Genomic DNA, 12242 nt, shown 5'->3' with positions numbered 1-12242 from the left:
CAGCGTCTCCTTGACTACCGGCCCGCCCCGTGCGCCGGGGGCTCAGGTGTGCGCCGCTGCCCTGGCCGAATCGCCCGCGCGGGCCCCAGCCCCGCCGCTCCCGAGATCTCGGCGGCCCCGCGCAGACACGGGCGCCCGATCTCGCTGGCAGCGTTCGCTCGCTCTCGGCCGGGCCCGCGCGGCGCAGCTCTGGGTGGGGGCCGGGGCGGGGCTCGGGGCTCGCCCCGCCTGCGCCGCCTCCGCCGCTCTCCCGGCCCGAGCAGTCTGGCTGCGGCGGCAGAGCTGAAGTGAGCGGAGCCACCAGGCATGTATGACCGCGGCCAGGATGGAGAGGCGCGCCGCGTGCGGGCGCTGCGGGGTGGGGGTCGGGGGGCGGTCTCCGGCCGCAGGCCACACGGAACTAGGGGCTGCGCCGCGCCCCCTCCTGCCCTCGCTCGAGAGGACAGCACCTCCCTGCACGCCCGAGACTGCGGAACTGGACGGGCGGTGCCCGGGGTGTGGGCAGGAAAGGCTGCTGGGGAGGCGCGGCTGACCGCAGGGCTCCGGGCGGGGGGCTGCAACCGGGGCGGCCCGTGGAGAAGCCAGTGGGGGCGGGGCGCGGCGGCCCCCTCCTCGGTGTCCGCTGTCTCCTCCTTAGCCCTTGGCCTGAGGGCGGAGGCACAGAGCCCACATTGTGCCCCCACGCCAGCCCACCCCCTCCGAGACAGAGCCCCATTCACCTCCCGCACGCCAGTGCTCTTGGGGACGGGGGCTGGGGAGTGTGCGCGCGTGGGTATGCGTGCGTCCTGGTTGCGTCCGCGGTGCCGGTGTACGCGCCCCCACTGTGGGCTGCTGGAGCGGCGGCCTGGGCTCACTCCCGGCCTCGCTGCAGCAGAGCTCCCGCGGCCCACGCCGCTGCGGCTGCAGCTATTTATAGGCCTTCGCTGCGGAGATCGAGGTGGGACTGCGGGCTGAGGTGGGGTGGCGTGATGGGGAGTTCTAGAGGTCGAGAGAGCTTGGAGGTGGACTGCCGGTGTCCAGGGGAAGGGCTTGGGTGTCCTTCCCTGATGACCCGGTGAGTGGAGGGGGCGGTGGTCAGCGTTCCTTGATGGCCTCGCCTGCCTGCGATTAGAGGGTTAGAGGCGGGTCCAGTTTGGGATGGAGGCAGTGGAGGCCGGCATCTGAGTGAAGGTAGTCACCCCTTCCCCTTCCATTTGACAGAGTGGAAGGTGGTCTGTCGTGTGCCGGTTGAGCCCCTGGGTGACAGAGTAGGTGGGGGGGGGGTGTGGGTGACTAAGAGAGGAGAGTAGCAGTCAGTGTGCGGGAGTGGGGGTGGCCAGGGTGGTCAGTGTCCTGGTGATGGACTGGAGGGTAAGGCCAGTGGCTGGGGGGTCACCGTGTGGGTATCTGAGGAGTGCGCGGGAAGGGGCAAGGCAGTCATGGATGGAGAGAGGGTAAGTCAGTGCCTGGGGCGAGAGCATGGGGGTCAATATGTGGGTACAGCAAAGTGCAGGAGGGGTGTGGGTGCCAGTGTCCAGGCGAGAGGCTGGGTGGGGAGAGGTCAGTGTCTAGGTTAAGAAGGTGGTGGGTGGGTCGGCGTGCAGAGTCCACTCCTGAACAGGCAGAGATGTGACCCCTCCTGCTCCCCTTCCAGGAGGCCATGTCGGGTGAGGACGCTGAGGTCCGGGCAGTCGCTGAAGATGTCTCCAATGGAAGCAGTGGCTCGCCCAGCCCTGGGGACACACTGCCCTGGAACCTTGGGAAAACGCAGCGGAGCCGGCGCAGCGGGGGTGGCGCTGGGAGCAACGGGAGTGTCCTGGACCCAGCTGAGCGGGCGGTCATTCGCATCGCAGGTAACTGCGCAGGGCCTTGCCTGTGCGCCTCCTTGGCACGCGAGGTTGACTGAGTTCCCGCTGCGTGCTGGGCGCTGGAGCTGGGACTGGGTGGGGGAGGCCCAGGGGGATCTGCGGGTCAGGGAGGGCCTCGCGCGTCCCAGGTGAGTGCAGGCGGCACAGCGCCACCTGCTGGCCGCGCCCAGGCGGTTCATGAGGCCTGGGGTTGGGCTTCTTGCCGCGGCATCCATCCTTGATTTTAACACGGTCCAGTGCCCAGATGCAACGGGGATAATTTTTTGGGCTCCCCACCAGGCCCTCGGTCTTGGCTGCCACAATGGCGGCCAGGTGGGAATGTACAGGAGCAGTGTATAGGGAGGGGGTACCTGGTTGTCTGGAGCCCCAGCCTCTTCCTGAGCCAGGATCTGGCCTTACTTTCTAGTAGCTCCTCCATCCAGGGAGAACGATGGGAAGCATCCAGCGAGATGCTTGGGGAAGGGGGAGGGCAGGAGGGAAGTGGGTGACCTAGAGCTGGAGGCCATGGGCAGGGCGTGCTAGGAGAGGGAGGAGCAGTAGCTCTCTAGGCTTTGGCTTGAGAGTCCCGACCTGTTCCAGCCGGAGGGCAGGGAGGCCCCTGCGGGAGGCCAGGAGAGGGCTGCAAGGCCAGGTGCTGAGCCCTGGGGGGATGTTGCAGACGACGGGAAGCGGGGCTGGTAGGAGCAGGAAAGAGGGAAGGAGAGGGTCACTGCTCTGCACCCAGCTCCAGCCCCAGGGTCTGGTTCCATCTGCATGACCTTCAGGGCTTTTCACAGCACACACGGACTTTAAAGAAAGAAGTCACTTTCTTCCCACTTGAAAGGGAATCACTTGTGTCGTTCCCACGCCTGGGCTTTCTTCAGCATCACCTTTACAGTTGTGGAGGAGTGTGGGGGGTCCCGAGGCCCCGGCTGACCGTGGTTGCCTTCAGTACTCACTGCAAAGGCTTTGCCCCCAGCCAGCACCTTCCGCGCCGGGGCTCTGCGTCCTCTGACGGTTTCCTTAGGACTGATTCCTGGAAGCGGGACTTGCAGTTACAGGACATATGGCATTAAGCTTGGAGAAAACACGGCCAGGGGCATCCCAGACAGGGTGGCCGACATTGGTGAAGGCGGGGAGAGCGGGGGCTTTGCCAATCTGATGGGTGGAAAGAGTTGTTTTAATTATCACCAAGCATTTTTTCCTTCTGTGAATGGGCTATTCCAGTCCTCGTATGTGTACTTAATTTTTCTTGTGTGTAGTGTTTTAAGGGTTCTTTATACCGACTCAGTCGTCTCCAATGTTGCAATGGGAAAGTTCTCAGCTGCACGCAGGAAGCAAGGTGGGGGGCGGGCAGGGGCGCGTCTCGGAGGCAGGTCGCCGGCCCGGCGGGGAACAGACAGGTCGCGGCCGCCCCTGGGCGGGGGCCACCCGAGGACCCCCCGGGCGACCGCGGTGTCCGCGGCCGCGACCCGGGCGAGAACGGGAAAGGGCGTGCGTGCGGGACTCGGAGCCCGCGGAACCGGCCCGCCGGGAGGCGCCCAGACGCGGCTCCCTCTGCCGGGCCGCGGCGGCCCCGGCCCCGCCCCGCCCGTGGGGCATCCTGGGTGCGGGGGCGGGGCGGGGGCGGCCTCTTTAAGCGGCGCGCGCGGCCGCGGGGACAGAGTGGCCGCCGGGTGCTGGAGGCTCCGCTGCACCCCGCGCCCCGCGCCCCGCGCCCGCCAGCATGGCCGGCCTGCTGACGTCCGGCCCGCTGCCCGACGAGCAGGACTTCATCCAGGCCTACGAGGAGGTGCGCGAGAAGTACAAAGGTACGGCCCCCCGTCCCGCTGCCTGCCGGGCCGCTCCTGACAGCCCAGCCGCCGAGCACCTTGTTGTCCACGGTGGCGGTCCCGATCGCCGGCCCGAGCGCGGCCACTCCGCCGGCCTTGTCCGCCTGGATCGCCCCCAACGGCTGCCAGTGCCTAGGGAAGGGGAGGACTCGCTCTGCTGAGCCCCCGAGGCCATGCCCTTAATAGGGCATTGCGCGGCTCGGGTGGGTGGGGTGGGCCGCGGGCGGGTGGGGGCGCTCAGGGCTTGTCGGGGTCGGCTGTCTGAGCCAGGATCCGGTGTCTGTGGCCAGCAGACACATGGGTCAAGGCTGAGCCATCCCCTGCCCCACCTCTGGGGCGCGTCTGCATGGAACAGGGGCAGCCCCGCCGCCTGGCAATGGGTCACATAGTTGCCGCCTCTCCTCACCTCCCTAAACTGGCGAGGGCCTGGGCTGCCACCCTTCCTTGGCAGGGCACCCCCCCCACACACCCCTTCTCTGTTCACTAGGGGACAGCTGTGGGCTAGGGGTCAGGGTGGCCCCTCCTTCCTCTCTAGGGGAGCATCAGAGTGGCCTGCCCACCTGCTTGGTGCCTCGGCAGACCCCCTTGCCCTAGTCCACGCCCACGGGGAGCCCCTGGACCCTCCCAGGTCCTGGTCCCGCCAGCCATTCTTGCAGCCCAGCTGCCTGGCTCAGCCTGGGTCGCCCGGCTCCAGGCGGTTGTGGACACAGCATTGGCTGCCGGCCTGCAGAGGCTTAGGGGCAAGGGACTGAGCTGCTGGGGAGGGTCGCGGTGGGGGCCCCCCCGGCAGAGCCGATCAGAGCAGGCTCCAGCTCCACGTGGCTGGTTTTGCTGGCTCTGCCCCCAAGGGCAGCTCAGGGAGAGAGGTCCTGCTGGGGCCCCATGGTGCCACTCTCCACCACAACCTTGCCCAGCTGGGTAGGTTTCATGGTGCCCCGAACTCATCTCCTTCAGGCGTCCTCCAGCGACGGCTCTGGGGCAGGGTGGATGTACTGCTGTGGCTCTGTTTGACAGTGCTGTGCCCAGCCGCTTTGCCTGTGTGACTAGTTCATTCGGGCCAGGGGAGACACTCCTGCACCCTTGGGGAAGCCTGGAGCTGGCAGCCTGTTGCTCATGCTCTACATGGCCGGCCCTGCCTTGGAGGGAGCACCAGGAGGGGTGCTGGGGTATAGGGCAGGGAAGCAGCCGCCCACCTGGGCTCCAGCCCTCCTGGCAAGCCCCAGGACAGAGCTGTTTCTGAGCTGACCGCTCTGTTCAAAGTGCGGGAACTGTGCAGGAGTTTCCTCCTGGAATTCTTGGTCTGGTCAGGTTGCTGGGCTGCCTGGGGTGCCCCAGCCTGTTCTGGGCATTGTGCTGAGGCTTTCCTGGCCCCAGGGCTGTCTTTCCTCTACCTCCTGGGGTGGGAGCTACTTCTGATTCATCCAGGGGTGAGCCAGACAGATCCCTGGAGGTTGCTGGGACCCTCTCTCAGGGTCCTCCCTCCCAAGCTCAGCTCCTCTGGAGGCCAGGATTGGTGTTGGGCACACTCGCAGTCTTGGCCCATTGTCTGCCTTCTGGGCTTGGTTGTGGAGGCTGGTGAGGGGGCAGGGGGGCCGGGGTGCCTGCCTGAAGTGGAGTTGTCACGTGATGGTGCAGCTGCCCGCATGTGTGTGGCACTGGCCTGAGAGTGGCTAAACAGCAAGGCAGGTGCTGAGGCTCCGTGAGCACACCAGGTACCCCAAGTCTCCTTAGCTCCTGGCTTGAGACAAGGGGACGGGACGGGCTGGGCTGGTACCTGTGTCTGGGAGCCACGGACCAAGGCTGAGGAGGGCCTGCAGGAGGTCAGAGGTGGCCCCTGTGCCCTACACCTTTCCAGGCCTGACCTCTGTGAGCCCCTTGGACCTGCTAGAGGGCTGGAGCCCCGGCCCTTCCTGTCCCTGGGGCGGAGGGACTGTGGGAGGGCATGGCACCCCTTGCCAGCCAGCCAGTGACGGTGAGGCAGCCCCAAGTCCCTCCATGGTAAGCAGCTGCGGGCCCCTGTCCTGGGCCCAGCTCAGCATTCGGTGGTTCCGAGGGGGGCAGGGAGGCCAGGCCTGTGCCCCCTGCCCAGCTGATCCCTGCACTGAGGAGGTGCTCTGGCTTTGGCCTCCTGGCCTCCTCCCCTCTGTGGCATTGCCTCGGTTCCACCTCACTCTGCCCTCTCACAGACAACTCCTTGTCTGACCCTCACTCCGGTGACCTTCACCCCCCACCCCACAACGTCTCAGACCCTCCCCTGGACACGTCATTCCCTGGCTCTCCCCTGGAAATCCCCGGTCTTCCCTGTACAGTCAGTCGGCCACTGCTTCGCTCGGAACATCGCCAACTTCCTGTCTGCCTGAGCCCCTCAGCCCCCCCATTCTCCCTGTCCCCCATCCAGGGCAGATTCCTCTGGGACTGAGGCTACTGCAGCCTGTGGCGGGAGAGCTCTGGGCACCCCGTGGAAGAGGCCTCCGTGCTGAGGGCTGTGGGCTGGTGACTTAGACAGTCGGCCCAGCTGCCAAGAGGTGTCCAGTCGCCCAGCCCCCCAAGCCTGGCCTGTGACAGCTCATAGAGGCTGGGCCGTCCTGCCGCACCATGGGAGCCTGGAGAGAGACCTGGGGTGGGTGCGGCAGGGTGGGGACAGTTCTAGGAGAGAGTTGTGGCGATGCAGGTGAGTGGAGGTGAGGCGGTCAGTGAAGAAAGAAAGAGCGGCCCAGCAGCAGTCCAGCGTTGTGGGCAGGGACCTGTCTTGGGGGTCAGGGCATGAGTGCAGGCCGGGGAGTGGGGAGTGGGGCCAGCCGGGGGCCTGGGCAGCTGGGGATAGAGACTTTAGGTTGTCATGTTAGGGATGGGAGTGGGGCTTAGGGGTGCTGTGAGGTGGTCCTGGAGGGGGCAGCAGGGGTGAGAATGAGGCCGGGCTGAGTACTGTTGGTGAGTGGGTGGCGTTGGTGTGGGGCAGGGGCCGGGGTGGGAGGCCTGCATTGGTCTGGGGGAAAAGTGGGCCTGGAGAGGGGCTGGGTGTGTTTGGTCTCCACAGGGCGTGTGCCCAGCCTGTGGCCTGCATTCTCTTCAGGACCCCTTGCCAGCCCTGGGCCTGCCCAGTGCCACTGTGCCTGGCCCCCTCCTCATGTGTCCCCTACTCTCCCCTGTCCTGGACTCTGAGCTTGGTTATCTGTGTCCCTGGCACTGGCCCCAGGCCCTCAGCCAGCACTGCAGGGTGTTTGCACGGGTGAGTGGGTGATGGCGTAGGGCGTCATCTGCAGTGGTTGGTGCTCAGCTGGCAGAGGGCAGGCTGGAGGTTATTTGGGGCTCACTGGAGAGGAATTTTGGTCGGTGTTTACTGTCAAAAGTAAAACGCTCAAAAAAAGAAAATCAAGCAGAGTGGAAGTATACAAAGAAAAACGGGGAGAGTCACACCTCTGGGTTCAGGCTCCCGGCTGGGGCGATCGCTGTGCATGAGAGAGGGCGGGAGAGAGCACACGGGTTTGGCCGCCCCTTTACAGGGAGCTCAGACTGAGATTTCCTCTGGAGCCACTGGCTTTTCATGTCAGTACCAATTAGGTTGACCTCATGCTGATTATTAGTATTTTTTGATAGCTTTATTGAGAGGTAATTCACATGCCACACCATTCACCCATTCGAAGCGTCCAATTCAGTGGTTTCAGTAGATTCGGAGTTGTGTAGCTGTCAATTCCAGGATATTTTGTCACCTAGCCCCTGGCAACACTGCTCTCTTCTCAGTTATGGATTGACCACCTCACCTCCACTCACCTGCATCGCCACAACTCTCTCCTAGAACTGTCCCCACCCTGCCGCACCCACCCCAGGTCTCTCTCCAGGCTCCCATGGTGCGGCAGGACGGCCCAGCCTCTATGAGCTGTCACAGGCCAGGCTTGGGGGGCCGGGCGACTGGACACCTCTTGGCAGCTGGGCCGACTGTCTAAGTCACCAACCCACAGCCCTCAGCACGGAGGCCTCTTCCACGGGGTGCCCAGAGCTCTCCCACCACAGGCTGCAGTAGCCTCAGCCCCAGAGGAATCTGCCCTGGATGGGGGACAGGGAGAATGGGGGGGCTGAGGGGCTCAGGCAGACAGGATTGGTTATGGATTGGCCTGTACTGGCCCTGGGTCTGGCCTCTTTGACTTGCCCGGACGCTGTCAGGGCTGCTCACATCGCCGTGCCATCAGCACCTCACTCTCCCCCCGCTGGAGTCGGTTCCGTGGTGTGGAAGTGCCCACTTTTGCTTATGCGTTTATCAATTGACGGATAGTGGGTTGTTTCCACCTTTTGGCTGTTACGAGTGAGGCTGCTATGGACGTTTGCATACACGTTTTTGTGTGGTCGTATGTTTTTTATTTCTGCTGGGTAGATACCTAGGAGTGGAATTGCTCAGCTGTGCGGTAATTCTATATTTAACCATTTTGAAGAACTGCCAGATTGCTTCCTAAAGTGGGCGCGCCATTCTGCATGCCCAGTAACAGCCGGGTGCGAGGTTTCCAATTTCCTCACATCCTCACCAACACTTATTATTATCTGACTCTTTGATTGCAGACATCCAATCCTAGTGGGTGTCGAGTGGAATCTCGTTGTGGTTTGATTTGCATTTCCTGATGGCTAATGACGTTGAGCACTTTGGTGTGATTGTTGGCCATTTTTTATATCTTTTGAGAAATGTGTATTTCAATCCTTTGTCCATTTTAGAATTTACCTTTTGGTATTTTTGAGTTGTAAGTGTTCTTTATATATTCTAGATGCCAGTCCTTTATCAGAAATATGATTTGGAAACATTTTCTGTTTCTGTGGTTTGCCTTTTTATTTGCTTGCTGGTGTCTTTTTTTTTTTTTTTTTTTTTTTTTTTTGAGATGGAGTTTTGCTCTGTCACCCAGGCTGGTGTAGGTTCAAGTGACTCTCGTACCTCAGGCTCCCGAGTAGCTGGGACTACAGGCGTCTGCCACCACACCTGGCTAATTTTTGTATTTTTAGTAGAGATGGGGCTTCGCCATATTGGCCAGGCTGGTCTCAAACTCCTGGCCTCAGCCTCCACAGTGCTGGATTACAGCGTGAGCCACCTCACCTGGCCGGTGGTGTCCTTCGAAGCACGTACATTTTAATTTTAATTATTATGACTCCAGTTTATCTATTTTTTTCCTTGGTTGCTTGTGCTTTTGGTGCCATATTTAAGAAGCCATTGTCTAATCCAAGTCATGAAGCTTTACACCAAAGTTTTCTTTTCTTCCTTTTTTTTTTTTTGAGATGAAGTCTCGCTCTGTCTCGCTCTGTCACCCAGGCTGGAGTGCAGTGGCATGATCTCAGCTCATTGCAACCTCTGCCTCCTGGGTTCAAGCAATTCTCCTGCCTCTGCCCCCCAAGTAGCTGGGATTACATGTGTGCGCCACCACACTTGGCTAATTTTTGTATTTTTAGTAGAGATAGGGTTTCCCCATGTTGGCCAGGCTGGTCTTGAACTCCTGACCTCAAGTAAGCCACCTGCCTCGGCCTCAGTGCTGGGGTTACAGGTGTGAGCCACCGCGCCTGGCCTGAATTCTTTGATTATTAATTAAGCTGAGCACATCTCCTAGAGTTGTTGACCATTTGCACCTTTTCTTTTGTGAACTGCCTATTCACAAGCATTGTTGGCCAGGCTGGTCTTAAACTCCTGTGCTCACGTGGAAATGGAATCAAGGGATCCTCCTGCCTTGGCCTCCCAAAGTACTGGGATTACAGGTGTGAGCTGCTGCCATGCCTGGCTACTACACCTTTTTACATCAGAGACTTGAGCATCTGTGGATTCTGGTATCCATGGGGAGTCCAGAGCCCCTCTCCCACTGATACCGAGGGACACTTGTATTCGGCGTAAACTTCGAAGTTGCCTGTGGGCAGCACCAGCTCACGGAACAGAACTTTTCAGCTCCTGGAAAGTTCCCGCTGTGTCCCCACTGGGCACACCGTGGATGGGTCTCACACCACGCATCTATTTTTGTTTAATTCTGTCTGTTTCTTTTTTTTTTTTTTTTTTTTTTTTTTGAGACGGAGTCTCGCTCTGTCGCCCAGGCTGGAATGCAGTGGTGCGATCTCGGCTCACTGCAACCTCCGCCTCCCGGGTTCACGCCATTCTCCTGCCTCAGGCTCCCGAGTAGCTGGGACTACAGGCGCCTGCCACCACGCCCGGCTAATTTTTTGTATTTTTAGTAGAGACGGGGTTTCACCGTGTTAGCCAGGACGGTCTCGATCTCCTGACCTCGTGATCTGCCCACCTCGGCCTCCCAAAGTGCTGGGATTACAGGCGTGAGCCACCACGCCCGGCCTGATTCTATCTGTGGTTTCTTTAGCCATATCAATTTTTAACACTCACCAGTCTTTTATGATTTCTGGATTTTATGCTATGCTTAAAATGGCCTTCTTTTAGAAAAACATCTGCTGAGAGTTGCTTCCAGCACTGCTGCATGTTTTTAAACATCTCTGTCTTTGATCTTTGTGGAATTTGCTTGGGGCTGAGGTCGAGATGTTCAAGGAGGCTCGATGTCATGCTTGGTGTCACGCCCATAGGGTCTGGCCGTGGGCTTGTGGGTAACAGGGACGATCGTAAACATCTCCCCTTCCACCAATCCAGCTTCCTGACGCAGGGGCTGTGTGTTGCTTCACTTCTGTGCCCCCGAGCCGAGCCCTGCCCTGTCCTGTGGCAGAATCCAGCTTCCTGACGTGGGGACTATGTGTTGCTTCACTTTTGTACCCCCCCAGCCGAGCCCCGCCCTGTCCTGTGGCAGGTGTGGCTTGAAACAAGCGTTGGGTGGGAGGGATAGGTGGACTTGGAGCTGGCTGGACCCCAGCAAGATCCTGGCCTGGTGCCTCCCAAGGAGCAGCTGAGGAGACCCCCGTGGTGGCTGTGGAGGTGGAGAGCAGCCTGGGGTGGAGAGGATGTGCCTGCGGCAGAGAGGGCGGAAGAGCCAGCACTTAGCCTTGGGTGCATAAAATCAGAGATGCCTGTGAGATAGGAATGTGTGTGCAGACACTGAGGTGCAGGAAATGCCGGGCCGAGGTGGGGAGACCAGGCTGGGAGGCCATCCCTAGGGCAGGCCTCAGGCCAGAGCTCCAAGCCTGGGGTCCTCCAGAGCTTAGGTGCCTATGAGAAGATGCAGCCGGGAAGCAGAGCAGTGGGCAGCTGTGCAGCCATGGGGGCCTGTTGGGTCTGTGAAGGAGGGAGGGGCGTGAGGAAGCAGGGCCATGTTGGGAGCAGGGTGAGGCCTGGATGGTGCTGGGACCAGGTGATAAGGGGTGTTGGGACCTCACCGGGACTGCTTGGGGTGTCGTTGGATTGGAGGTGCCAGGGGGCATGTGGGAAGTGCTCAGGAGGCCCTGCTGGTGCCAGGCTATGGTGGGTCCAGCAGGGTGGCAGGGAGGGAGAACCCTCTCCAGGACAGAGCGGTGACATGGAGGCTAGGCCGCAGCAGGTCACAGCCTCAGCTGGATGCTGGCCCGAGTTCCCTGGGGAAGGAGCTCCCTGGGCCTTGGCCTGAGGGACCTGCATGGTCACAGGGGGCATGGGCATCACCTGGCCCAGGGTGAGTACTGAGTGGTCGCTCACATTTACCCAGCCACACATCATCAGTGGCCAGTCCAGACTGCTGCTCACCACTGAGGGCCCTGGAGATTTTCCCAGGGTTGGGCTGTTGGGAGGGTGTGGGCAGTGGTGCCCTGTGGCCTGGGTTTCCCCAGTGAGGCCCAAGAGGAGCTGGCAGCAGAGGGGCCAGGGGCCAGGTACCTCAAGAAGGGACTGGAGGAGGCTGGGAAGGGCGATGCTAGTGGGACCAGGTGCCCAGATCTCCCACTGCTGGGGTCATGGGTGATGCCCACAGACCCACAGTGGGTAGGGAGTTGCGGGGCTGGGAGAGCAGGGGCCGTGGGTCATGAGGTCAGGGACCCAAAATGGGGCATGGGCCGGGTCATCTGTAGGCGCAGTGGCCTGGCATGGTGGCAGACCAGGCGGAAGGGGAGTTGGGAACACGCGTTCAGACGGTGGAAGGAGGGTGCCAGCTGGGAAGACAGGATCCTGTCGGACTTGGGACATCAGCCTGTGGGGCCTGCTCTCCAGGGTTCGGGTCCTGGTTAGCTGCAGAAGAGTCCTCCCAGCTGGTGGCCAGCTCTTGGCAGGACTGTTGCTGCTTCTTCCTGGAGGCAGAGGGGACCCAGGACCAGGAATGGGATGGGGATCACTTTGTGTCCCTGTGTGGCTCCAGGAGTAGCGGCAGACCCAGGGCCAGTGCTGCAGGAAAGGAAGGCCCCAGGATGGCATCAGGGTGGCTGGTGTGAGTCTGGGTGCTCTTGGGCAGGCTGGTGTGTCAGGTGGGCTGGGGCCAAGTGGGACGGTGAGGGTGGGGAAGGCCATCCACAGGGGCACACCAGGGCGGGCGGGGGGGTGGGGGTTGGGTGGGGGAGTGGGGCTGGTCAGGGCTTGAAGTGCGGGTCTGCAGGTGCAGCAGAAAGAGGTAGCTGCAGTAAAGGTCTCTGGTTGTGGCTTTTATGATTTTTATTCTGCTCTGTTTTTCAAATGAATGTGTCTTTTGACCTTTTGAAGGTGCATCTCTTT

At 61.3% G+C, this 12242-nt stretch overlaps 1 protein-coding gene across 11 annotated transcripts in view; it reads left to right on the top strand.

Moving 5' to 3' along the window:
- Positions 1-167: 167 nt before the first annotated feature.
- Positions 168-12242, top strand: part of PLEC (plectin) — a 61525-nt gene continuing 49450 nt past the window's right edge. For 5 of the 11 annotated variants that reach the window (XM_063606980.1, XM_055116057.2, XM_034966868.3 and 2 more), the window contains exons 1-2: positions 168-304; positions 1634-1832. In XM_063606980.1, the coding sequence (XP_063463050.1) occupies positions 1640-1832 (193 nt within the window). In that variant the 5' untranslated portion in view covers positions 168-304; positions 1634-1639. Of the gene's footprint in view, positions 305-917; positions 938-1035; positions 1055-1633; positions 1833-3454; positions 3638-12242 lie in introns of those variants that run through there. The other 6 variants (XM_063606983.1, XM_034966881.3, XM_034966876.3 and 3 more) reach the window with 4 other exon arrangements.

This window comes from Pan paniscus, chromosome 7, assembly GCF_029289425.2.
Source record: "Pan paniscus chromosome 7, NHGRI_mPanPan1-v2.0_pri, whole genome shotgun sequence".
Taxonomy (NCBI): domain Eukaryota; kingdom Metazoa; phylum Chordata; class Mammalia; order Primates; family Hominidae; genus Pan; species Pan paniscus.
The sequence above is the reverse complement of the archived record's forward strand: the minus strand, read 5'-3'. Positions and strand labels throughout refer to the sequence as shown.